General features: G+C 37.4%; 1 protein-coding gene across 1 annotated transcript; it reads right to left on the reverse strand.

Moving 5' to 3' along the window:
* Positions 1–13,346: 13,346 nt before the first annotated feature.
* On the reverse strand, positions 13,347–23,250 carry pdgfbb (platelet-derived growth factor beta polypeptide b; the record flags this gene model as incomplete). The annotated part of the gene is made up of 5 exons (XM_056266613.1): positions 22,775–23,250; positions 17,530–17,626; positions 16,779–16,841; positions 15,598–15,791; positions 13,347–14,159 (listed from the first exon to the last, which is right to left on the reverse strand). Coding segments are annotated over exons 1-5 (1,236 nt in total), but the record flags the coding sequence as incomplete, so codon positions are not given.
* Positions 23,251–23,585: the final 335 nt, after the last annotated feature.

Consider the following 23,585-nt stretch of genomic DNA (forward strand, 5'->3'; position numbering starts at 1 on the left):
AACTGTCTGGTTACCAACATTCTTCATAATATCTTCCTTTGTGTTCAACAAAAGAAAGAAACTCGTACAGGTTTGGAACAACTTGAGGGTAAGTAAATGATGACACAATTTTGTGGGGTGAACTATCACTTGAAGAGCTGTCTTATACAGTCTAGCTGCACAGATGAATGTTTCAGATGTAGCCTACATAATGAAAGCTGGTAAAAAAAAACCTCGTTGGAGCTTCAGTAGGACTTGTTAAAGCTGCTGTGCTATGACAGTCTCACCAACAGATGGCAGTAATGTTTTAAATGAATGTAAGAAAAGTCTTATTTTGTTTTCTCTTTTCCACAGTGCACACTGTGGAAAGCAAGGAAAGCAAACAACGCATTAGTCGAAAATGAATGTTTTTGCCTGTGCCTAGCTCACACAGGCGATCGCTGCATTGAATGTATTCTGCTTCGTTGTTAATTCAATTTGAAACGCTTGACATAAAAACACCAAACGTTTTCACGCAGAAATCACAATTGTATCAATAATGCGTTTCAATACCCAACTGAAACCACACACGCAAAACAAGTGAGTAAATAAATCACTTATACTATCGGGGGCCTTAGAAGCAAGTCATATAGGCTATTATTAGAAATGGAAAACCTAGGCCAAATGAGTCTTCAAAGCTGAACTAAATTTAATTTTGGGTAAAAATAAATTACAAAAATTACATTTCTGCGAGTTTGCGTGTAGGCTACTGTTGGCATAAACGGTTTGTTGTATTCTAACATGGTTTGGAGAATGTCACTTTATTCTCAACAAGAGTGAACAGGTTGCACAGAAAGCAACGTGTATGGAATTATTTGTAAATGAGACTGGTAAATGAGTGCTTTTAGTAGTGTTGGCTGTTTTCACCAAATGACATAACATATAGCTATATAACTTAAAGATAAAAAAACGGTGTTGTTTTCCTTACAGCTGAAGTGTCATTCCTATTGTCTTCCATTAGTCGTCCAAATAGACATACCCGCGCCAAACTCACATCATTGATCCAAAGGCTTACGATGTGTCGGAAATTGCATACTGTCTGAGAAGATACTGCATTTGAACTTTGAATTTCCTTTGCGACCGTTTAAAAAGAATGTTCTAAATGAATATAGATATGAATGTAATCCGTACCATAGATATCCATAATAAAGGCTAGATGTCTTATGGCGGAGTCTCTACCGTCATCACCGGCGGCCATCTTGTCACAGGCAAGCTTTCTGGCGGGCTCTGTGGTGCCTGATGTAAGATGAGTGATCAGCACGAACACATATACTCTTATCTCGTTGAAATCTTGGCGGATTTACAAACGGTTTGGTTTCTTACAAACGTTATTAATGTGGCTATAATTCTGGATGATTATTTATTTATTCACTTATTATTCATAAGTATGCAGTGTCATAACTACATCTCTGACGTTTATAACAAACCAAACCGTTTGAAAATCGGTAGAAAATTTAGCAAGTTATGGTTATTTAAAAAGTACATGCACCATTAAAACACAATGTCACAATGACAAGATGGCCGCCAGGTGCGGACGTCGACCTCCATTGGCCAGCAGCGCGGACGAGACATCTAACATTTATGGATATCTATGATCCGTACTACATCTGCCATGTTGTTACTGTCACGTGACCTACCAGCGTCAGTTGCGTCGCTTCACTCCCATTCACAAATCCTCTACCGAGCAGGCCTCATGGGAAGTGTCCATTGTATGCACACTTCAAAATCTCACCGGAAGTAGTATGTCATCCGAGCACTATTCGGAAATACATACTATGCTGGCGTACTGTTTTTCGGGAAGTATTCGATTTCGGACACAGTGACAGTTTCAGATTGGTCAAGATGCTCCAATAAAACACTAATGTTTTGATAGAGCCACGCAGAGACAATCAAGGCTGTGAATGGCTTACATATAATTGTCTCTGGTTAAGGAGAAAGTATTCAAAGTGTTTATTTTCTTACGCTGGTGTGATCGCAAACTATCTGTACTCAAGCACAATGTATTAAAGATTTTTCTAAAGCTCAAGAGTGCCTCTTCTTCCACACATACTTAATTTTAGTGTGTTTATGTGTGTTTATCTCCGTCTCTCTCAGTGTTTCATATGTGTGTTTTTTGGCAGACTGGAGTTTATGGAATATGTCTGTATCATCGGTTTCACACAGAGCAGATGTGATTTATCGCAGACTAATCTAATCCACTCTGCACCTCATATTAGCTGTGTGTGTGTGTGTGTGTGTGCGTGTGTGTGTGTGTGTGTGTGTGTGAGTGACAATGTTTTAATTATGCCACCATAAGTCACTGAAAAAAGAGTTTCACACATGTACACGCACAATGTTTTTTCCCAAAACATTCCAGATAAATTCTGATCTTGCTCCTGAAAGCAGATACATACCACACAAAGACTTTAAGATCCATTGTTTAAGAATGAATGAGAGAGAGAGAGAGAGAGAGAGAGAGAGAGAGAGAGAGAGAGAGAGAGAGAGAGAGAGAGAGAGAGAGAGAGAGAGAGCAAAACCAAGAGGGAGAGGTGAAATGTTCTTGCTAGACAACATGTCCCCTTTGCTTTGTTGTAAATAAACAGGAAAGCCTTCAAGGCGTTTGGAATCTATGGCGAAATGAGACCATTATGCAATCACAGGGTCTTCCATATGAGTAGCAATAATGCAATTTCAAATACCTTTACTAGTCAATAATATCAGTACCTGAAGAACAAATAAGTTTCAGGCCTACCAGGAGAATATTTAATGTAAAATAAGAAAAAAACCCAAACAGAACGATTACAATTTTGGACACAGCCACAACCAAATTCATGTTTTAAATTTTAATAAAGTCATCCGTGTAAACATTAATGACAAAGATTGATGGAACTGTCTTAAAAATGGTCTTACCCTTACATAAAATACGTTTATTTCAGTTTTCTATTAATGCTATTACACATCTTCCAAAGGAGTACTGAATCTCCCCGGTAGTAGAACACAGCAGACGAAGAAGCAGAAACAACCATTCCTTACATGTATGTATCTGACGTGATCATCATTCATTAAACAGCAGATAATCAAAACTGCCTGACGTTATACCGAATTAAATGTCGACCCAGGACAAGGTAGGACTTTGAAGCTTCGGGGGTGTTGATGGACACGATCTCCTACGATTTTTTGTTACATTAAAGGGGTCATATAATGCCATTTTTGTACAAGCTCATATGATTCTTTAGGGTCTAAATTAAAAGTGTGTAATATACTTTAATTAAAAATTCTCATTAGTATTGTAAGAAAACACTTATTTTACCTGGTCAAAAACAGCTCTGTTTTCAGCACGCCGTTTCAGTGCATATGACTTTAAATGATAATGAGCTTTGCTCACCCCGCCTCTCTGTTCTGCGCATACACCGTTTGTAACACAATAACACAATACCATAACGCGTTGTTCATTATAAACGTGGGATTATGAATTATATTGAGAACGTTGTACATAGAAAACATGCTGTAATGTACCCTGAGTGTAAACCGAGTGTAAACCATCGTGAAGCGTGCAGCTGGCGATTTGCAAAGATTAATATAAATATTAATATAAAGATTAATAAAACGTTACACTCACTTTAGTTCTTCTGAAGGTTCAGCAGGAAGACGAATAGGTTCCGATCCTTTATTCTGGTGCAGCTTCTCAGCAAAACCAGCTTTACACTGATCCTCGTTTATAAAGCAGTCCACTGAGAAATGATTCGGCAAACATGAAAGCATTGACGTTGCTCGTGGGGAATATTCCCTTCGAAAACAAACTCAGCCACTGCGTCTTCAGCGGTTCGGATTTAGGAACATTAAAATGACTGCTGTGTTCGTTATTGCACCCAAGAACAGAACACCACAATCGCTTAGACGCCATTCTGCTCATAGACAGTGCTCCAGCATATCAACAATGACCGCGCCGATCCGCGCGGACTATGATTGACAGGACGAGCGAGGGCGGGTCTGTGTTGAATCGCTGCTGTCAATCAACAATCGCGGGAGGGGCGTCCGTTTTATTGACGTCACAAAAACGAACGGCTCAATTTGAGGCAGGGGAAAACATATAAGGAGATTAAAACAAAAACACTGGATGGATTTTTATCATTATATGATGGTTGTGCACAGACACTGCCAACACACATTTCAGTACAATCAACTTGTAAAAGTGCATGTACCATTATATGACCCCTTTAATGTGAGTGAAAAGGCTTCTCGAACAAGAAAAAAATGTAGGGCGGGACTTGATTTTGATCCGCCCTCGCGTCAATAAACACATCATCAGAGAAGAGAAGATGCTGCAAGAGGGAGGGGAAGTTACTTTGATTAAAGCTTATGAGGATTTAAAATAATAATAATGAAAGGAAAGGAAAAAAAAAAAAAAAGATTTGTACATTTTGATTTTATGCTGACTTTAAATATATTCTAGTCAGATCATGCAGATATCTTAACAAATGTTAAATTAGTAACACAATAATTCTTATTACTTACAGTACGTTCTTGTATTACACTTACCATGACGTGGGAAAATATCTTGTAAATTAAAAATACATAAACCGTTGTGCCACACAGTTTTACATAGATAGACCTCAACAATTAGCACACAAACCTAAATGGTGGTAGTCAACACAATATATATATATATATATATAAATTGATATAATATATATAAATTGATATAAATATATAATTGTATTCATGCCGCAATGCATGCTGGGATCACACAAATCAGCAACATATGAAATTGTTTCACTTTTCTTAGAATGTGCAACTCAAATGTTCCATAATGTACATAAAATATTGCGTTTTGTACAGTATTGATAAAAAAAAGCTGTTGTCCATTCTCTATCAAACTCTTTAAATGTATTTATAAAAAATACTTTTATTTCACTTTAAACATAGTTTAGGCTGTCCAAACACTAGCTGGGGAGACGCCACTCTTTAAGAAGTGACGAGGTCAAAGGTCATAAAGAAGTTAAACTGGTCTGGTAAGTATTTAGTTAAAGGGACTAAAACAAGTCACATTTAGCATTTAAAAAGCATTGGGGAAAAAATTAAATTTTTATTTTTATTTTATCCAACTTGGGATTCTACCTCATACCCCAAAGGACACAAAAATATTAATTACACACCACTCATGCATAATCAAAAGGCCAGTTGTCCAATAGCTTTCTATAAAAATAAATATATCTAGCTAATCTGTTTAGCTCAGTAATCCTGCCTCTTGATCTGACCTCTGACCTTTAGTGAAGCGCTCATGGAAGACTGATTCTCGAGCAGCACTGATGTGGACTAGTGAGTCAGAACAAAACTCGCCCACGCAAAAGAAGTCCCTGAATTCTGATGTAAATGTACAGGGGAATTTAGCATATTTTATAACATTGCAGAAATGTTCTTATGTGGTTAGCATGACTTCATACATAATTCTTTAATGATATATTTTATTTTTCAGGGTATTTTTAATCCTCCTTTTTAATATAGTTTAATAGGTCTCCCACACTTTAATGTTATAAAAAAAAAAAAACTTACTTATAGAAGGCTTAAAACCTAAAAACAACACTTGCAAATGTTTATATATATATATATATATATATATATATATATATATATATATATATATATAATAAACATACATTGCATATACCAGGTCTTTTCACAACAATTCTAGATCATTTTATTTCAGTTAGAAAATTAAGAGATATTTTCAATTAAATAAAATGTATGTTTATTTAGAGCTCTTTTCCCAATATATGAATGCAAGCTTAAATATTATAATCAAAATGCCAGAAGTGACGGTCAAGGTAAACTAAAATATATTGCTATAAATTGCAACTGAAATATAGGCGACCATTTGTGTTACTAACATAAAACTTTGTAGGGCAATATACATCACTTGCGACCAAAATATAATGTTGAGAAAACGTTTGCACTTGCTGATCATGAAAGTGATGGACAGCAGAATGTCAGTTGAGATGCACATCGGGGTAACAGCTGTACAGTCTGTGACTGTATGCGTCAGTCTCAGAAGGTCTGGGGGGCAGGAGGTTATTTGGGGCTCAGTGTCACACAAATATGCACAGAGATAAACATACACACGCTCACAAACATCTGCGGAAGAGCGCACATATTCACACACCCAAACCATACACGAGCTCACACACAATAGATCAGATCTTTATCTGTACCGGCAGCACACACCGTCTTCCTGTTATCTTATTTAAGGCCCTGTGGCTTGTGCTTGTGCTTGTGCGTAAGACACTATTTGTACATGCTTGAGCTGTGACTGACTGTACGTGTCTAGTCTTTAGATGTCTTTCAACCACATCTCAAAAAAGTTTAACAACCAGTGTAAACAACATAATTTGTGTCACAATTTAATCAGTGTTATTTTTTTTATAATATTGCAGTGTTTTTTATAAACTTTTTTTTTTTTTTTTTTTTTTATGTGCCGCCTTAATATTTATTCAAAATAACTTCCTCTTTCTCTTGCAGCATCTTCTCTTCTCTGATGATGTGTTTACTGGCACGAGGGCGGGGCAACCTGTCACTCACATGACATCAAAGCAATAGCAAATCACAACCATCTAATCAATTCCCTATGGGCAATATTAAGTCTCGCCCTACATTTTTTCTTGTTTGTGAAGACAAACAGTCTGCCGTTTCACTCACATATACGTAACAATAGGGAAGAAAAGACTATCACAACTTTTGTTGCATGCCAACTTTAAATTTCAAAAGTATCTCGTTTGCTTCTTTCACTTTCAAACATTAAGGATGACAGAGTTTATCTACACTGAGAAATGGGATGTTGCCTGAGATTTGTTCCAGTTCCTCTAAATTAGTCTAATGTATGTTTTTAATCTAAAAAATCATTGTCATCCTCCTATAAGAAGCACCATATGACTCTACTTTATATTTCATGTCTTATGAAGCCATATGATTGCTTGAACATACCTAAAGTTTCAATTTACGATAATGTTTTATAATTAAAATATAAGTCATCATAATATGCACGTAAACTGCATGTGTGTTTGGATGATTTTTGGTACAAGTTTTGCATCATGGATGGACTTCAACATTTTGTTTTCAACATCTTTTAGCATGGTTTTCTTTAGTTCTATTCATCAATTCATTGAATTTCACACTCATTTTTAACATCAACAGGCTTGGAAAGAGCATGACAATATCCAGACGATATCTTACAGCCATTGAAAAGTGCGGTGGGTTTGTGGACAATCTATGTGTGTCTGTTTATATGTGTGTTATGCTAGCAGGCTAATGGAGGCTAAATCATGGAAAGGGAGGGTGCAAACTCTTCTCTCTGTTAGCATACGTGAGATTTATCTGCTCTTAGTGCTTTAACTCTTGCAAACATGAACGCTGAGTGCCTGTACATCATGCTTTAGCAGCAATAATAATAACAAACTTTATAGCACCTATGCTTAAGTGTGCTTAAAGTAAAATGTGAGTACTAGCAGAGAGAAATACCTTCTCATCCTCACTGTCTCAGGGGTATCTTTCAGTATGTGACCTTCTATGGTTGCCAAGTATTCAAGTGATTTTATTTGTAAATATCTTTGCTTTGGCTTCAGTTATAATTTCTAACGTAATACTGAAGCACATGATATTTCAGCGATTGTTTTGCTCTGTTGGAAAAAATATATCTTCCTTTTGGAGCAATAAAAATGCATGAATGAAATTGTAGGAATTAAGAGAGTAAATGGTTTAAATAATGTATCATTTATATTTTCTTAAGCAACAAATGTAAAATACAATTGAATTTAGTTTAAGTAGACGCCATACACTTTTAAAAAAGCTAAAGAAAATGCTTCTATTTTCTGCTAAAAGACATTTTCCATTAAGTTTACAGACATTATCTTTAACTCTAAAACACAACACAACTGCCAACAAAACAAAGCAAAAACATACTTCCACAGTTTTCCAGCATTGTTATTTTTAACTAAAAGACTACTAAAAATGCAGATGTAAATAGCAAGAATGAGATAAAGTGCATAAACATATAAACATTAAAAAAATGAAGTGAGGTACTTAACAGAACTGTATAACTGTGTTTAACTGCCACTGAGAATTTAGTTTATTGAGTTGAATCTCCGTGCATCAAAATGTCAAGCTCATCTAAGGTCATGATGTACAATGCCAACTCTGAGCTGATACACTTTACTGGGCCTTACTGTCTCTCTCCTCCCACAGGAATGTAGGGGTGCATAATTAATTGAATTAATTCAGCACATAAATTCCAGTTATCAAGGGAGCGAGTCAGATATGAAGTGAGGGAGTGCATCCATCTGTCCGGGTGGGCTGCAGCAGAGCAGGGCACCCTCACAACCATTCACACACAGACCAAACAAAAACAAACTGCATGATAGATCGTAAATGATGGTCAAGCACATGTAATGCTACAAACATTAATGATTATTTATTATAGCTAGAGGTCAGGGGTCTGAAAAAATCCAGTATTGTTGTTTTTAAAGCAGACCTTTAAAGATCCACCGTTTGGTTCCAGAAAACTCAGCCGAAGAGTGTAGATCTGTCAGTGCCCTTGAGAACGAGCCTCTTGGCCACTCTATGCTTAGCGAAGAGGGGAATTTTAATCAGGATGCTTTAGTCCAGGAACATATTTGTCACCTTCCCAAAAACAAATACAAACAACACGACTCCCTTGAGTAACAACGCAATAAACTTTCCTCCCATTTCAGGAACACCAAAGACCTCCAACTGTCAGTGGAACTTCATGCGGTGTTAGGGCATAAATGGACTTCTGGGACATTTACAGGGTCGTGGGATTGAATCAGGCTGGCCTGAGTTTCGTGATATAGTTTATTGTGTTCACTACAGTTCAAAGTTTGGGGTCGGTTTTTGAAAGAAGTCTTTAGTCTTTATTCAAAAATACAGTAAAACAGTAATATTGTGAAATATTACCATTTAAAAACATAGCTGCACAAAAAAGGCATGATGAGTTATGCAAGCATGGCTGGGAGCATCAGACCAACTGCAACAATGAGTAATTAAAGACATTGTTTTGGATTCTTTTATGTAAAATTGCTGAAAAAGCAAATACAATCACTAGTGATACGATTTAATTGCTTAGCACTTTTGACCAATAGGTGGCACATAAAAAGTTTGGTGTCAATATGCCAAAGCAGGGCAGAGTTACAGCTTCAGAATCAGCTTGGCATCATGACAAGAAGTTCTTTAATGCATTATTTGAGAATGGTTTGGTGGTCTATCAAAAAGGTTTTAATAGAAGCCAATTTTGGTAAAAAAAAAAATCAGACCAACATTCTAGGAGGAATCGACTCAAGCTTAAGGAATCTTTCAAGACCAGTTTCATAAAAATATGCTAAATTAATCAAAAGCTATTCGCATTCTTTGAATTTCCATTATAAATTTAGTTCCAAAACTTTTTCAGCACATTCAGGGCATGGTGCCAATGACACACCAAGTTTTGTAATGATATGCAAATGCATTTGTAAAATACAGTATTTTACAACAAAATCCAAAATGTCCTAAACCAAAAATGGGAAAATTTGGGCCGATATGCGGGGAAAATTGCTAATCGACTCGTTATGATGCAATGAGTCGAAAGAAAGCCTACCAGTTTTATTATTTTGGCCAAATCGTAAAAAAGTAACAAAGCCATATTTCATATCTCCTGAAGAGTAGCACATGCTGAAATGCTGCACATAGCCTCAGGTTATGATGACATGTACCAAGATTCGTCTATATCTCCGCAGTACATTAAAGTGTTTCAGCGATATAGCCATTTTGATGTGCTCTTTGTCAAATTTGTTCACACATTATTCGAGAACGGTTTGGTTTATCAAAAAGGTTTTAATAACTTTTTGCCAACATGGTCTGAAGATGATGTGAGACAATTTTGGTGAAATCGGACAAACTATCTAGGACGAGTTATAAAAAGTAGTTTTTTTGGAAAGTTCAAAATGTCTGGAAAATTTTCCATGATGGAAAATGACGTTGCATTTGAAATCGTCTTGAGCCAAGGAATCAGAGGAAAAAATACATTTGGGCAGTTGGTGAAACTCCAAAAATGCTGTGGTTAATGTTCAGACTGTCCTTTATCTGTGTGCCAAATTTCATCATTTTCCCTCAAGAGCAGAAAAGAAGAAGAAAACGAGTGGATACAATAGGTGCCTTCGCGCCTTTGCTTGGCCCCTAAAAACAGTTTTCTGTTTTATTATATTTAAAAAGTTGATTTATTTATGTGATGGCAAAGTTGAATATTTAGGATCATTACTCCAGTCTTCAGTGTCACACGACCCTTCAGAAATCATTCTAATATGATGATTTGCTGCTCAAAAAACATTTATTATTATTATCAATGTTGAAGCATTTTTTGGAAAGCATGATACTTTTTTGATAAATAGAAAATCTATTTGAAATAGACATATTTTGTAACATTATAAATGTATTTGTCACTTTTCATCAATTTGATGGGTCCTTGCTGAATAATAATAATAATAAAAACTTAGAGACACACTTTTGATTGGTAGTGTAAGTGTGTAAAATGTGCTAATGGGATCAAAACCCTCTGCCATATCCAATCATAAATAAGCCAAAATAAAAATGAAATGCTGTCGGCAGACACTGTAAGTACAGAAGTGAAGTTTTCTGGGCAAATGGGGTGGGACTAAACCAGTTTTTATCAGGACGACAGAAGAAAAACTCACCATTATTAATGCACTGTGTTGAAAACAAGTGTATGTAGCTCAACTGCTATGGCGCTAGCAACCCCAAGCTCATGGCTTAGATTCCCAGGAAACTCACTGTAAGACGCTTTGAATAAAAGTGTCTCCCAAATGAGTTAAAGGCTGTGCGCAACAAATGAAGTGCATGTGAGGACCTAAATAGGTTTGTATTTGTTTCTTAACTGAATTTAGAACTTAAAACATTAGAACGTATTAAAATTACACAACAAATGTAAAAACCTTAATAAGACCATGTATTACACCTTAATGGTTAGTGTTTAAATTTTATTCTTAATATAAAAAGAGTGCAAATTCTGCACAATCTGCAAGGTTTAGTAAAGATCCAAAACAGACCATCTGTACATGAACATACTAAAAAATAATCCACATTTTGGGTTTCTGGTGTTGTAAGACTATGATGAAACACTGGGCCTGCTGCAGATTTACAAAAAGAATAAATAATATTAATGAATAAAACTCTTACTGCTTTGTGTTATAATGTAGCACCTTTACACTCTTAGAGGTATGAGGAATTAATTGAGACAGAAATGCATTCCCTTGCTTTATCGTGTGTGAATTTCCAGTGTTAAGAATCGCTTAAATAATAACAAATGATACTGCAAACAACTTGACTGGTAATATATTAAAATACAAAGTTGTCTCTGTATGTTTTAGGTAAAAGCACTTAGTTTGAAATATGGCATACAATAACATGCTTTGAGTGCATCCCTGGAAATAATGTGCTGTTTTATTTATTTTTATTATTGATAATACTGGACCAGTTTATCAGCTGCTTCATCCAAGCCTCAATTTCAGCACTGATTCCACAGCATAGCAGAAAATGGCAACCACTTTTTTTTTTGGTGATTCAAAAAGAAAGGTGATATGTAGCACTGGTTTTTCTCTTAAGGTAAGTGATCATGGGAAATATAGCCTTTTCAAGCCATTCTCTTCCACCTTCTACAAGTTCTGTGTTTACCACTGCATACTGACCCAGTATCATACTATTACTCAGTTTCTCTGACCAATGTTCAAAAGATGTTTCATGCTTCTGATGTTCTGAACTTCCTGATTTACACGGTTCTCAAGTCCCACTTCTAGAATTTTTGGAGCTAGAAGGCTGAATGTCCAGCAGGTGCAAGAGAACCTACAACGATCCTGCGAGCCTCTTTTTTGTCAGGATTGTCCCTTTCCACATGACTTTGAGCAGAGAAGGAGAACAGTAGGTTGTGAGAGGTGATTAGTGCCGCAACTCTTAATGTCCCGGGACACACATAAATAAGAATTCATATGGGTGAAATTGCATCCATCTGAACATGTATCTGTGAGAGAGCGAACAAAAAAAGACAGTCAAGATACTGCATTAAATACTGTTACCATTCTAAACATTATTACTATGTATTAAACGTGATATTTCATTTAGTATTTTGCAAATCTGAGCAGCTCACCTGTGTATGTTTGTGTCACATGAGAAGAGCTCTCATGGCAGATTTGCTGATACGATTACGTTGTTTTCTCCTCCTTTTCGGGGGGTGAGGAGGTGGCCTGTTAGGTTTGTGTGGAGGGAGATGTTGCAGAGGAGGGGATGTGGTTCCTGTTTGCAACAAAAGATAAAATCAATCTACCAGTACGTATATTCTATTCTGATTTTGCAGTGTTGTTCAGTATTGTTGTGTTGTATTGAATCCAACCACATTAGCCGTATTATTCTGCACAATAATATGCAATCCATATGGCACTGAACAAATTTATGTAGGCGTATACATGTGTTACTTTCTTTTCCTGATGTGTAGGTGTCTGGTCGAATATAAGTCAACTGAGATATATGTATAGGCATTGGCTGGCAGAAGATTTAAACTGAACATGGTCCAAATATGTCTTTGCTCTTAAACGCCATCTCTCTAGTTTTCATCTCACATACAAACTGCAACCCTGTAAATTGTTTCTGTGGAACATCTGCCAAGCCAGATCTGTTTATTTATTGATTTGAGTTTATATATTTATTTGACAAATACAGCTAAAAAATATTTGCAATAGCATAAATGACTAAATAAAGTGAACCTGGGGCGCTTTTGTTTTTTTAATGCAAGTTTAAGAAAAACCTTACCATGGTACAGAGATCAAATTTTAATTTAGAGGGCCATTCACATAGAAGACAAAATTCTTCTACTTCAACAACGTCTATTGATTTCTACCAGACAATGATAAAACAGGAATGAATGGAAAAACCTCATTATCTGTTCATTTGTGTATTTTACCGAGATGGTCCTCACTGCAGAACATGAAATCCACGGGGAGGAGTCGGATCCAGATCCAACTCCTCCCACCTTACATATACCTAAACCTACCCATCTCCGCCCCCTTATCCCTAAACCCTCCCCTAATCCTACCCATCTCCACCCCTTGGATCTTGATCCGACTCCTCCCCGTGGATCTCATGTACTGCATTGAGGTGCTACTGATTTTACCTGTCCGCTGTGTGGTTGTATAAGTGTGTTGTTGTTTATGATGGAGTTGCTGTAGTTTCTCGTCCGGCTGTATATTCGTCTGTTGTACTTTGAGGTGATGTTTGTGTTTCTGCTCATCTAGGAGTTTGTGCTGAAGCAGCAAGTCTTCCACCACCACCACCTCCTCCCCCTCCTTGGCCTTTCTGTCCATTTGTCTCTGCTCTCGCTCCACCTCCTTCGCCTCTACGTCTGTAGTCTCACCTCTCACGTTCGGACCATTCTCCTCTACATCTCCCAGATTCTGACTGGCTGTTCCTGTGGCATTGAAAGCAAGTTGGTCTGTCCGATTGGTTGTTCGCAATTGTTCTATTTCTTGCGTGAGGTTTGACTGGTGCTTAAAAGTCTGATTGGTTAATGGCCCCATATTATATTCAGATGTCTGATTGGTTGTACTTTGGTTGGCATTACTCTGTGATTCAAATTGCGTAGCGTTGTGCAGTGACGAATCAGTTTCTTCCTGCTCGGTATGATTCGGCAGTGGAGCCGTTGTTCCCTCTGCTGATGATGTGCCATTCGTGTTGCCGTGTCTCCTTCCGTCCGCAGGGTGACGGTGATTACTTTTACCCCCTCCATACTGCGTCTCGTTCCGAGCCCAGCCGTCACGGCCGAAATGGAAAGTGTCTGGTGCTCCCGATTCAGAGAACCTCTCTTTGGGCAGCCAACTGTGGCTGAGCAGGTCCTCCAGGCTTAACCTCTGGTTATGTTTGAGTTCATCACTGCGATGGAGCTCATCTTTGGGTCGAGTTTTTCCCAAACGATCCCGTGCATCCTGTTTTTGGCCGGATGATTTCCGCCGCTGGGCAGGCCGAGGAGCCGGCTGACAGCGGCACTCTACATGGTCGAGGACGGAGACGACGGCCTTATCGTAGAGCGGCCGCTTGTTCACGTACTGTATCTTCATCACCTGAGGATAAAGAGGAGAGGAAAGTGAAAGTGGTACATATGCACCCACAGAAAAAAGGTACAAAAGCTGTCACAGGGTTATTACCCTTTTAAAATGTACACCTTCATACCATGTTTACCGCTTAAATGGTGCATATTTGTATCTTAAAGGGGTCATATAATGGTACATGCACTTTTTCAAGTTGATTGTACTGAAATGTGTGTTGGCAGTGCCTGTACACAACCATCATATAATGATAAAAATCCATCCAGTGTTTTTGTTTTAATCTCCTTATATGTTTTCCCCTGCCTCAAATCGAGCCGTTCGACGTCACACGGACGGACGCCCCTCCCGCGATTGTTGATTGACAGAGCGTTTCAACACAGACCCGCCCTCGCTCGTGAGCCAGCTGTCAATCATAGTCTGCGCGGACCGGCGCGGTCATTGTTGATATGCTGGAGCACTGTCTATGAGCAGAATGGCGTCTAAGCGATTGTGGTGTTCTGTTCTTGGGTGTAATAACGAACACAGCAGTCATTTTAATGTTCCTAAATCCGAACCGCTGAAGACGCAGTGGCTGTGTTTGTTTTCGAAGGGAATATTCCACACGTGCAACGTCAATGCTTTCATGTTTGCGCGAATCATTTCTCACCAGACTGCTTTATAAACGAGGATCAGTATAAAGCGGGTTTTGCTAAGGTGCTGCTCATGAAAAAAGGATCGGTACCAGCTATCGTGTTCCTGCTGAACCTCTAGAACAACTGAAGTGAGTGTACCGTTTTATTAACCTTTATATTAATATTTATATCTTTGCAAATTGCCAGCTGCACGCTTCACAATGAATGCGTCTAAGGTTTACACTCAGGGTACATTACGGCATGTTTTCTATGTACGACGTTCTCAATATAATTCATAATCCAACGTTTATACTGAACAACGCGTTATGGTTATTGTGTTATAAACGTGTACGCACAGAACAGAGAGGCGGGGTGAGCAAAGCTCATGATCATTTAAAGGCATATCCACTGAAACGGCGTGCTGAAAACAGAGCTGTTTTTGACCAGGTAAAATAACTGTTTTCTTAGAATACTAATGAGAATTTTTAATTAAAGTATATTACAAACTTTTAATTTAGACCCTAAAGAATCATATTAGCTTGTACAAAAATGGCAGTATATGACCCCTTTAAAGGTACATAGCACTTAAAGTGTAGTAGGACCTAAATGGTACATATTAGTACACTTTGAAAGGTTACCGCCCCAGTGACAGCTTTTGTACCTTTTTTTCTGAGATTGTATGACAAGTACTAGGGCTGTAACAATATATTGTGTCAACATTATATCACAATACAGAAATGCAACAGTATGTGGATAGCGACTATTGTGACATGAATGTATTGTTACACCCCTAGTTAGTACGCAGTTGAAAAGTGTGTGTGTGTGTGTGTGTGTGTGTGTACCTGTAGGTATCGTGTGTGTGTAAGTACAGGAACACATTGCAGGCTCTTGGTGTTACAGCAGCCCGAGCACCTCTGCACCTCCACGCACGGAGGCCACAACAGGAAATTTGCATTGCTACGGTCCAACATGGAGCGTGTGACCTCGATGACCTCGGTCCTGACCTTACAGATGGCTTGCTGAGCGGGCTGAGCATCTGCAGACAAACACGGAAACACACAGACACAAATGAACTACGTGGAAAAACATATAGCAATCAGGTACTTGCTCACGGGCCCGGCGTCAAGGGTCTTTTGATTTCCCCCTATCGCAAAGATCTCAAGCCCCTCCATAACAATAGCAAAAGCCACCCATAGCAATTTCAACTGATCTTATTTTCCAATCTTATTTTAATAATAGAAGCTTTTCTGTTAGTATTTGTGAATTCACTTCGGGTGCAGCTTCTATTACTTGTGGTGTTCCTCAAGGCTCTTTTCTTGTTCCGATTTGATTCCCTTTGTATGCTTCCTTTGGGGTCAATTTCTAAGAAACACTGTCCATCTGCCCCTGGGATCTAACAAGAGGGGTTCGGATACTCTGTTGGCTTGTCTAGCTGACGTAAAGGTCTGGATGCCCTTACATTTTCTTCACCTCAATGCAGGCAAAACTGTGATTATAGTTTTTTAATCTTTAGAAGCTGTTAGCGCACCTTGTTTAAACTTTGGCCATTTGTTAACCCATTAGTGAGGAATTTGGGTGTGCTCTTAAATTTGACAAACAGATTAGTTCTGTGGTCAAAACCAGTTTGTTTTTTTACATTCGAGACCTAATAGCTAAGGTAAAATCATTTCTTTCTTTTAAGTACTTTGAAAGGGTGATCCATGCATTTATTGATTCACGAGATCACATTAGGCCTACCCTGGTTTGGCTTTCATTTCAAAACAATATTGATTGGCCCTGTCTGGTGGTGATAATGATGACTAATATGATGATAATGATGAAAATAACGAATGTTATTAATATTAAAACTAATGTTTTAGGGGGAATTAACTTACAAATGGCATATTTAGTAGTTTCTGCATATTAAGCAAGGATAGAAACGGTATTTAACACTGAAAAGAAATACATAACAAATAATAAAAATAAGAATAAAACAGATAATGCAGCAACAAGCCAGAAAAGAGAAGAAGAACAAAGAACTAACCCAGAAGACTGCGTGGCAGACGGTTGCTGGTGTCGTTTTCATGGTGACTGTCTGGCTCAACCTCTGAAGAACAAAATAACAGCAGCTTTCAAACATCATCAGGTAGCAAAAAAGTGGTGATGGCAGACCCTTGTAAGAAATTGCAACTTGTTTCTATTTTCTAGGGATGAAAGTAACAAGAGAACTGGCACATCACACCACACATTGGTTAAGGTTTTTTCTTTTGGTTTTGGAAGGGCTCTTTGCACAGTACATTTTGTCACATGAAGCTAAAGCACCTAAGTAACTCTGCATAAGAGTGTCTACTTAATGTCTTAATCTAAATGAGGACAACATACAGTTCAAAGTCAAAGACAAAAAGTTGCTTTGTAATAAGCATTCAATATGCATTCTATATTAAGTGTGTGATACTGGGGTTTTGTTGCCCAGTCATAATTAACATTTTTAATAAAGGACAATAATTGCCTCCAGGAATGTCAGAAGTATTTTGAGACTTTATAAAAAAAAAACAATTAAAATTAGTTTAAATTTGATTTGACAGCTACAGCACAGGTCACTTCAGTCACTAAAGCCATAAATTAGGCCTAGAAAAGAGTAAAAAAAGAAGATAACAGAAAACAGAGGAACTTTATATCCACACACATTGAATGTCTGTCTGTGTGCCAAAGAAGAATGACTCATGAGTCATGCATGAGACGTGCGTCTCTGTGAGATTTCCAGTACGTGAGCAATTTAAAGAGAGACGATTTACCTATGGATTCAGAAAACAGTAGAAACTGCAAGTCCTGAATAGAAGACACAGATCCACCCTTCACCAACTCAACCACAGCAGCCGGGAGAGGATCGGCCTGGAAGAGAGAAGAAAAGGGAACTAAAGCGTTAGAAATAAATATTCCATATTTAATATTCAATGTTTTTTGTTTTATTAATTCTTTCATTCAGCAAAAGTTCCATTAAACTGATCAAAAGGGAGAGAAAAGACTTTTAAATCATCAAAAAGTTCTATTTGCTGTTTCTTTTGAACTTTCTATTCATCAAAGAATCTTAAAAAAAAATGTATCACGGTTTCCACAAAAACATTAAGCAGCACAACTGTTTTCAACATTGATAATAATCAAAAATGTTTCTTGAGCATCAAATCGTCATATTAGAATGATTTCTGAAGGATCGTGTGACACTAAAGATTGGAGTAATGATGCTGAAAATTCAGCTTTGATTACAGGAATAAATTACATTGTAAAACAAATTGTATTTAAATAGAAAAGTTATTTTAAATTGTTTCACAATTGTACTGCTTTTGCTGTATTTTTACAGACTTATTTTATTAGATTTGAGCTGTAGTGTATGTAAAAATAATAACAATAATAATAATGATGTACCATCAATCAGTCAAGATTGCAGTTAACCCAGAGAGTGTCATAATGACCTATTGATTTATTTTGTTATCCTCCTTATATACACAAAATAAATAAATGGATATGCAACACTGAATTAATAATAATTAATAATAACACATTGGCTGATGCTAAACTTATCTCTAAATATGTTACAATTTAAAAGTAAATCCATTGTTCTGAAGGCGGGCATCTTTCCCCCATGTTTAACAACATTTGAGCACAGAATTCTGAATGACCAATCAGAATAGAGCGCATTTATAAACGAATGTGAATGTGGTGTGTGTTTGAGTGTGTGACAGTGAGACAGGGCGTTATGGATGCTGGTTTGTCTCAGGGTGTCAATGCAGGTCTTGGGGACACAATAGCCCTGTTCATACAGCATGTCCAGACAGGGGCCACTGACCCTCGTCTCCTCCGTCTCATCTGGCAGCATTTATGCAGGACACAGGAAAGAGGGCAGAGAGGAAGTGGGGGATGGAGAGATGGAGAAAAGGTGAGTTTGAGGAGAATAAAGAGAGAGATGGATGAGGGAGGCTATACCGGAAGGATGGAGTATTTCAGTAATCGGCGTGATAAGAGAAATCAGTCACATTACTGGCTGGTGATTCAGACAGTTTCGCATGGGCAGAACAAATGCAGGAATACAAGTGTGCCAGAAGTTAAGAAGCATCCTAAATGTACCGCACCTCTTGCGGTATGCACTTATAATTCAACAGAAATAGATGCATGGTGAATCACTGGTGTATTTTACACTCGTGGGAGCTCTGAGAAGCACAGTGATCCTGTTTTGTCCAAATGCATAAATCTCGTGAATCATCAGTTTTCCATTTTTAATTTCTTCATTACATTCTCAAGCGCTCTATCATCCGGCTGTGCATGCATGAACTTCTGCCAATACCACAGCATGATTTCAGTTCAGATCTATAGTGCACACCAGGGCATAAATAAGCAGGTAAACATTGTTTGGTCGTTGATGAAATGTTGTCATAGTGATTTCTTGATACCGAGCTCATCACAGTACAGACTGGTACAATGAAAACACAACATACACTACCGCTCACCAAGGCTGCATTTATTTCATCAAAAATATAGTAAAAACAGAAATATTGTCAAATAACTGTAACTGTAATTTATTCCTGTGATCAAATCTGAATTTTCAGCATCATTACTCCAATCTTCAGTGTCACATGATCCTTCAGAAATCATTATAATATTCTGATTTGATGCTCAAGAAATATTTCTTATTATTATTAATGTCGAAAACAGTTGTGCTGCTTAATATTTTTGTGGAAACCGTGATACATTTATTCAGGATTCTGTGATGAAAAGAAAGGCCAAATGAAAACATTATGCATTAATGCATTAATTTGAAACTGAGAATCTTTTGTAGCGCTGTAAAAGTCTTTACTGTGAATTTTGATTAATGTGTTCCCAAACTTTTGAATATGGCTACCCAATGTAAATATAAAGCATCACACAACAACAACAACAACACACACACACACACACGCAGACAACAGATGGCGTACAAAAAGTCCAAACACACAGATAGAAGAGAAGAGAAGAGAAGAGAAGAGAAGAGAAGAGAAGAGAAGAGAAGAGAAGAGAAGAGAAGAGAAGAGAAGAGAAGAGAAGAGAAGAGAAGAGAAGAGAAGAGAAGAGAAGAGAAGAGAATAGAATAGAATAGAAGAGAAGAGAAGAGAAGAGAAGAGAAGAGAAGAGAAGAGAAGAGAAGAGAAGAGAAGAGAAGAGAAGAGAAGAGAAGAGAAGAGAATAGAATAGAATAGAATAGAATAGAATAGAATAGACCAAGAGGAAATTTACATTCTCAGAGGTTGCCGTTTCAAAGCTCAGGAGATTTAATGTTGCTCTCATTTATGTATCATCTTCATCTCAGACATTTGTACTAAACAAATGAGGCCGTTTTTGACATACAGTGTACAGAAAAGTTGAGATCATTTAGCAAATTTTGGTAAATGTTTGAGTTCATATTCAGATTTCTGACTTTAGTTTGACTTTGGTGACTTAGAAAATCTGACAAAAGTTTGAGACATTTTTTTAGATCTCTCCAGAAAGGAAAGACATGTGATCTCTGATTGCATCTGAGACATTAAAGGATGGAAAATCCTTTTCCTAATGGAAAAGACTCGACTGATTCCAACTATAAAAATTAAATTAAAGTTGCAGATTTCATTAAAATAATGCAAGCAATTGAAATATTTAAAACTAATCAATTTAATTATATTTATTATATTATAAATAAAATAAAATTATTACTTTTATTACACAAAAAGCCAATTAACTGACACTTGCAGTCTGCCTCATCCAAACAAACCAATGGATTGGTGTGGGAGGGTGGAGTGTGTCTCTGTTGATCACCAGAGCTGAACGACACAACCCCTGGGCCCTGCTGCTATATCATCCGAGAGTGAAGGACAGGCCCAGAGCATTCTGGGATTGTGGAGGAGTGGTGGAATGCACAGGCAATGTTGGGGAGTAATGATACATAATTGCACATCTGCTGACAATGCTCTCTCTCTCACACACACACACACACACATGCCCATATCATCTACTAACATGTAAATGTGCACGACCATCAGTTTGTGTAGTTGCAAGAAATAATAATGCATGTCTGTTTTGATTTTTATCTGTAAATGAAAACATATAATCAAGTGAATGTGTCGTACTTGTCTAATTTGAACCTATAGTGAGATTTTCCCATCCAAATCACACATCATAAAGAGATGAAAAATGATGTTCTTACATGGGGAACTCCCAAAAAAAAAAACATCTTAAAGTTGAGAGAGATCATAATCACAGCTTTTAAATAAGTTTTGATCTTGCATTTCCATTCGAACAAGGAATTACATTTTCAGATTTTTTTTTTAAACATCCTTCCATGCAGTGAAAAAGGTACGTGATTTAGAGATGTCATGTCTTAAATTAACATTAATTCAATCTCTTATGATATGAATCTTATGATATGATATCTCTACTTCTATGGTTTTTTTGGGGGGAGGGGGGTCACAGAAATGTCATATTTTGATTGAGTGCCTGATGCAACACAACTGTGATGGTCAACGGAAGGGCAAACACATTAAAACCTGCAGATCTCGGGTGCTAAATGTCAACAATCCTTGGAGCACCGATGAGGATTGCAAGCTCCTGGAGCCTTCGGGAATCAGATCACTGATTCATTTAATAGAATCCGCCACATACAGCAGAGAATAGACTGCATGGGCACACGACTGTTACGTGTGACTTGCTTTACGTTAAAAAGAGTTATTAAGCGCATTAATCAAAACATCTCAATGTGACTCAATGAAATCTGATGTGTATCAATAGGATCCGTGCATTAAAGTGACAGCAGCCTAATACAGTAGACCCTACCTGCATACTGTCTGTCAAACAACAACAAAAAAGAGAAAATCACTCACTGCTCTTAACTGAACAACTTTTGTAGCTTTAATATGAATCAGTGTATATTCAATTCATGGAGTTGTTGGTATTTCATTTTTGTCTTTCTAAAACAATACCATTCACTTTCAGAAGTTGTAGCGATGCTTTCTTTTGAATGTGAAACATATGTTGGTTATATAATTTTCAGTTTTTAATATATTTAAATATAATTTAAATTGATTTACACACTTAAAGCATATCATATTGCATATCAAATATCACATTATTTCCATACAGGACATCTGTCAAACTACAAAGAGTACAAAAAAAAAACGTAATAAGTACTCCGTAAGACTCTTGTGTAATATTCTGAAGCCATTCAGATTGAAATTTAAAGATTCTCTAGAAATTGTTCCCTTTGGAAAAAGCTCTGAAATCTCATTTGCCTTTATTTTAAATAAATGCGACAGGTTTTGTCAGGTTTGATGTCATTGACAATGTCAATTTCTATTGGTCAATGAGTCATAACAAACTATGCAACAATTCTAATATCTGAAATCTAGAATGAGATTTAAAAGTTGCAATTGAGGGAATATTTTCAACATTTAGGTTAAAACATGTAGTCGCATCTTGCCTGTTTTAATAACATTTAAACAAATTGTTGCTTCTGAAGAGGGTTGCTATAAACCTGACTCACCAGTTCAAATATTTGAAATTGAAAATGCAAGAGAGCTACAGCAGAGGGGAAAATACTTTAATTTTGGCTTGTTTCCCAACCCAGACAGCATAGTGTCGGCCCAGATCCGGCCCACATCTGGTACGTGTTGATTTCACATGTACCAGATGTGGCCCGGATCTGGGCCGACACTACTGTCTGGGAAACAAATCTATCATGTGGCTCCAAGAATATGTGTCATATAAAACACGTTTGCCTGCTTTTGTCCTTTTGGAGGCTTGACATGTGGTCACCACTAACTCTTAAGAGGAACAAAAAAAAATTGTTTGGAAAAACATCAGGGTGAGTAAATAATGACAGATTATTTATTTGGGATGTATATCCCCATCAAACAAGTCATAAATTAAAAAAAAAAACGTACTACTGTGTATTGTTAAAGAATCATAAGAATGCATCAGGAACCAATGAACTCTCACATAGGAAATTGAGATTCATTAGAATGTCCATTGAGACGCTCTTACCTCCGCACTGCCAAACCGCAGACACGCCGCCGCAAGTACCGCGAGAAGTAGCGGGATCCGCGATCTCATCTTGCTGCCGTGCCGCTGCGGGGCTCCACGGGACAGCGCGCATTTAGAGAGACGCTCACGAGACGATCAGCACTGGGCTCCGACTCGCGAGCAAATATCGGGTTAATTAAGCAGCAGTTTGAGTCCCTCAGCGGCTCTGCAGGCTCGACATTCCTCTCAGTGCGCAAACATTCAAATTGCCCTCCACGGCAGAATGAGTCTCTTTTCTGAGGAGCAAGTGGCCCATTTGAAGTCCTTTGAAATGCAGTTTGCGGATTAAAGTGAAGAGGGGTTTTTTTTCCACCAAAATCCCGGATTCCTCAGCTGGCGGTTATTTAATCATTCATTTACATGGTCCATTCCAATAACAGCTCTTATTATTATCTGAGAAAACTGTCATCTAAAATATCTGCTCAGTCATGGAAATAAAAAAAAAAAAAAAAAAAAAGTTATATAAATGTTTTAGCAGTCAAACAGGATTTTTTTTTAATTAAACAAAAACGTATTTTATAATATAAAGTGCGCGTGCGGTCCCTTTGTTTGGTTCAAAATTACCACAATTAACACCGTTGATTAAGTAGCCTATAAAAAAAAGTTATATATAAAAAAGGTTTTCAAATCCAAGATGTTCCATGTGTAATTCACGAGGGTCCCTTCGTCTTCGCATTGCCCCTAATGAAAGCGACATTAATGGAAGTTAAATTAAAACTCTTGGTCTTGCAGTTTTCTTATCAATGTCTAGCGCGTGCACGGCCCCGCGCGA

The sequence above is a fragment of the Rhinichthys klamathensis genome, unplaced genomic scaffold (assembly GCF_029890125.1).
Source record: "Rhinichthys klamathensis goyatoka isolate OS25496 unplaced genomic scaffold, OSU_Roscu_1.1 h1tg000251l_1, whole genome shotgun sequence".
Lineage (NCBI taxonomy): Eukaryota > Metazoa > Chordata > Actinopteri > Cypriniformes > Leuciscidae > Rhinichthys > Rhinichthys klamathensis.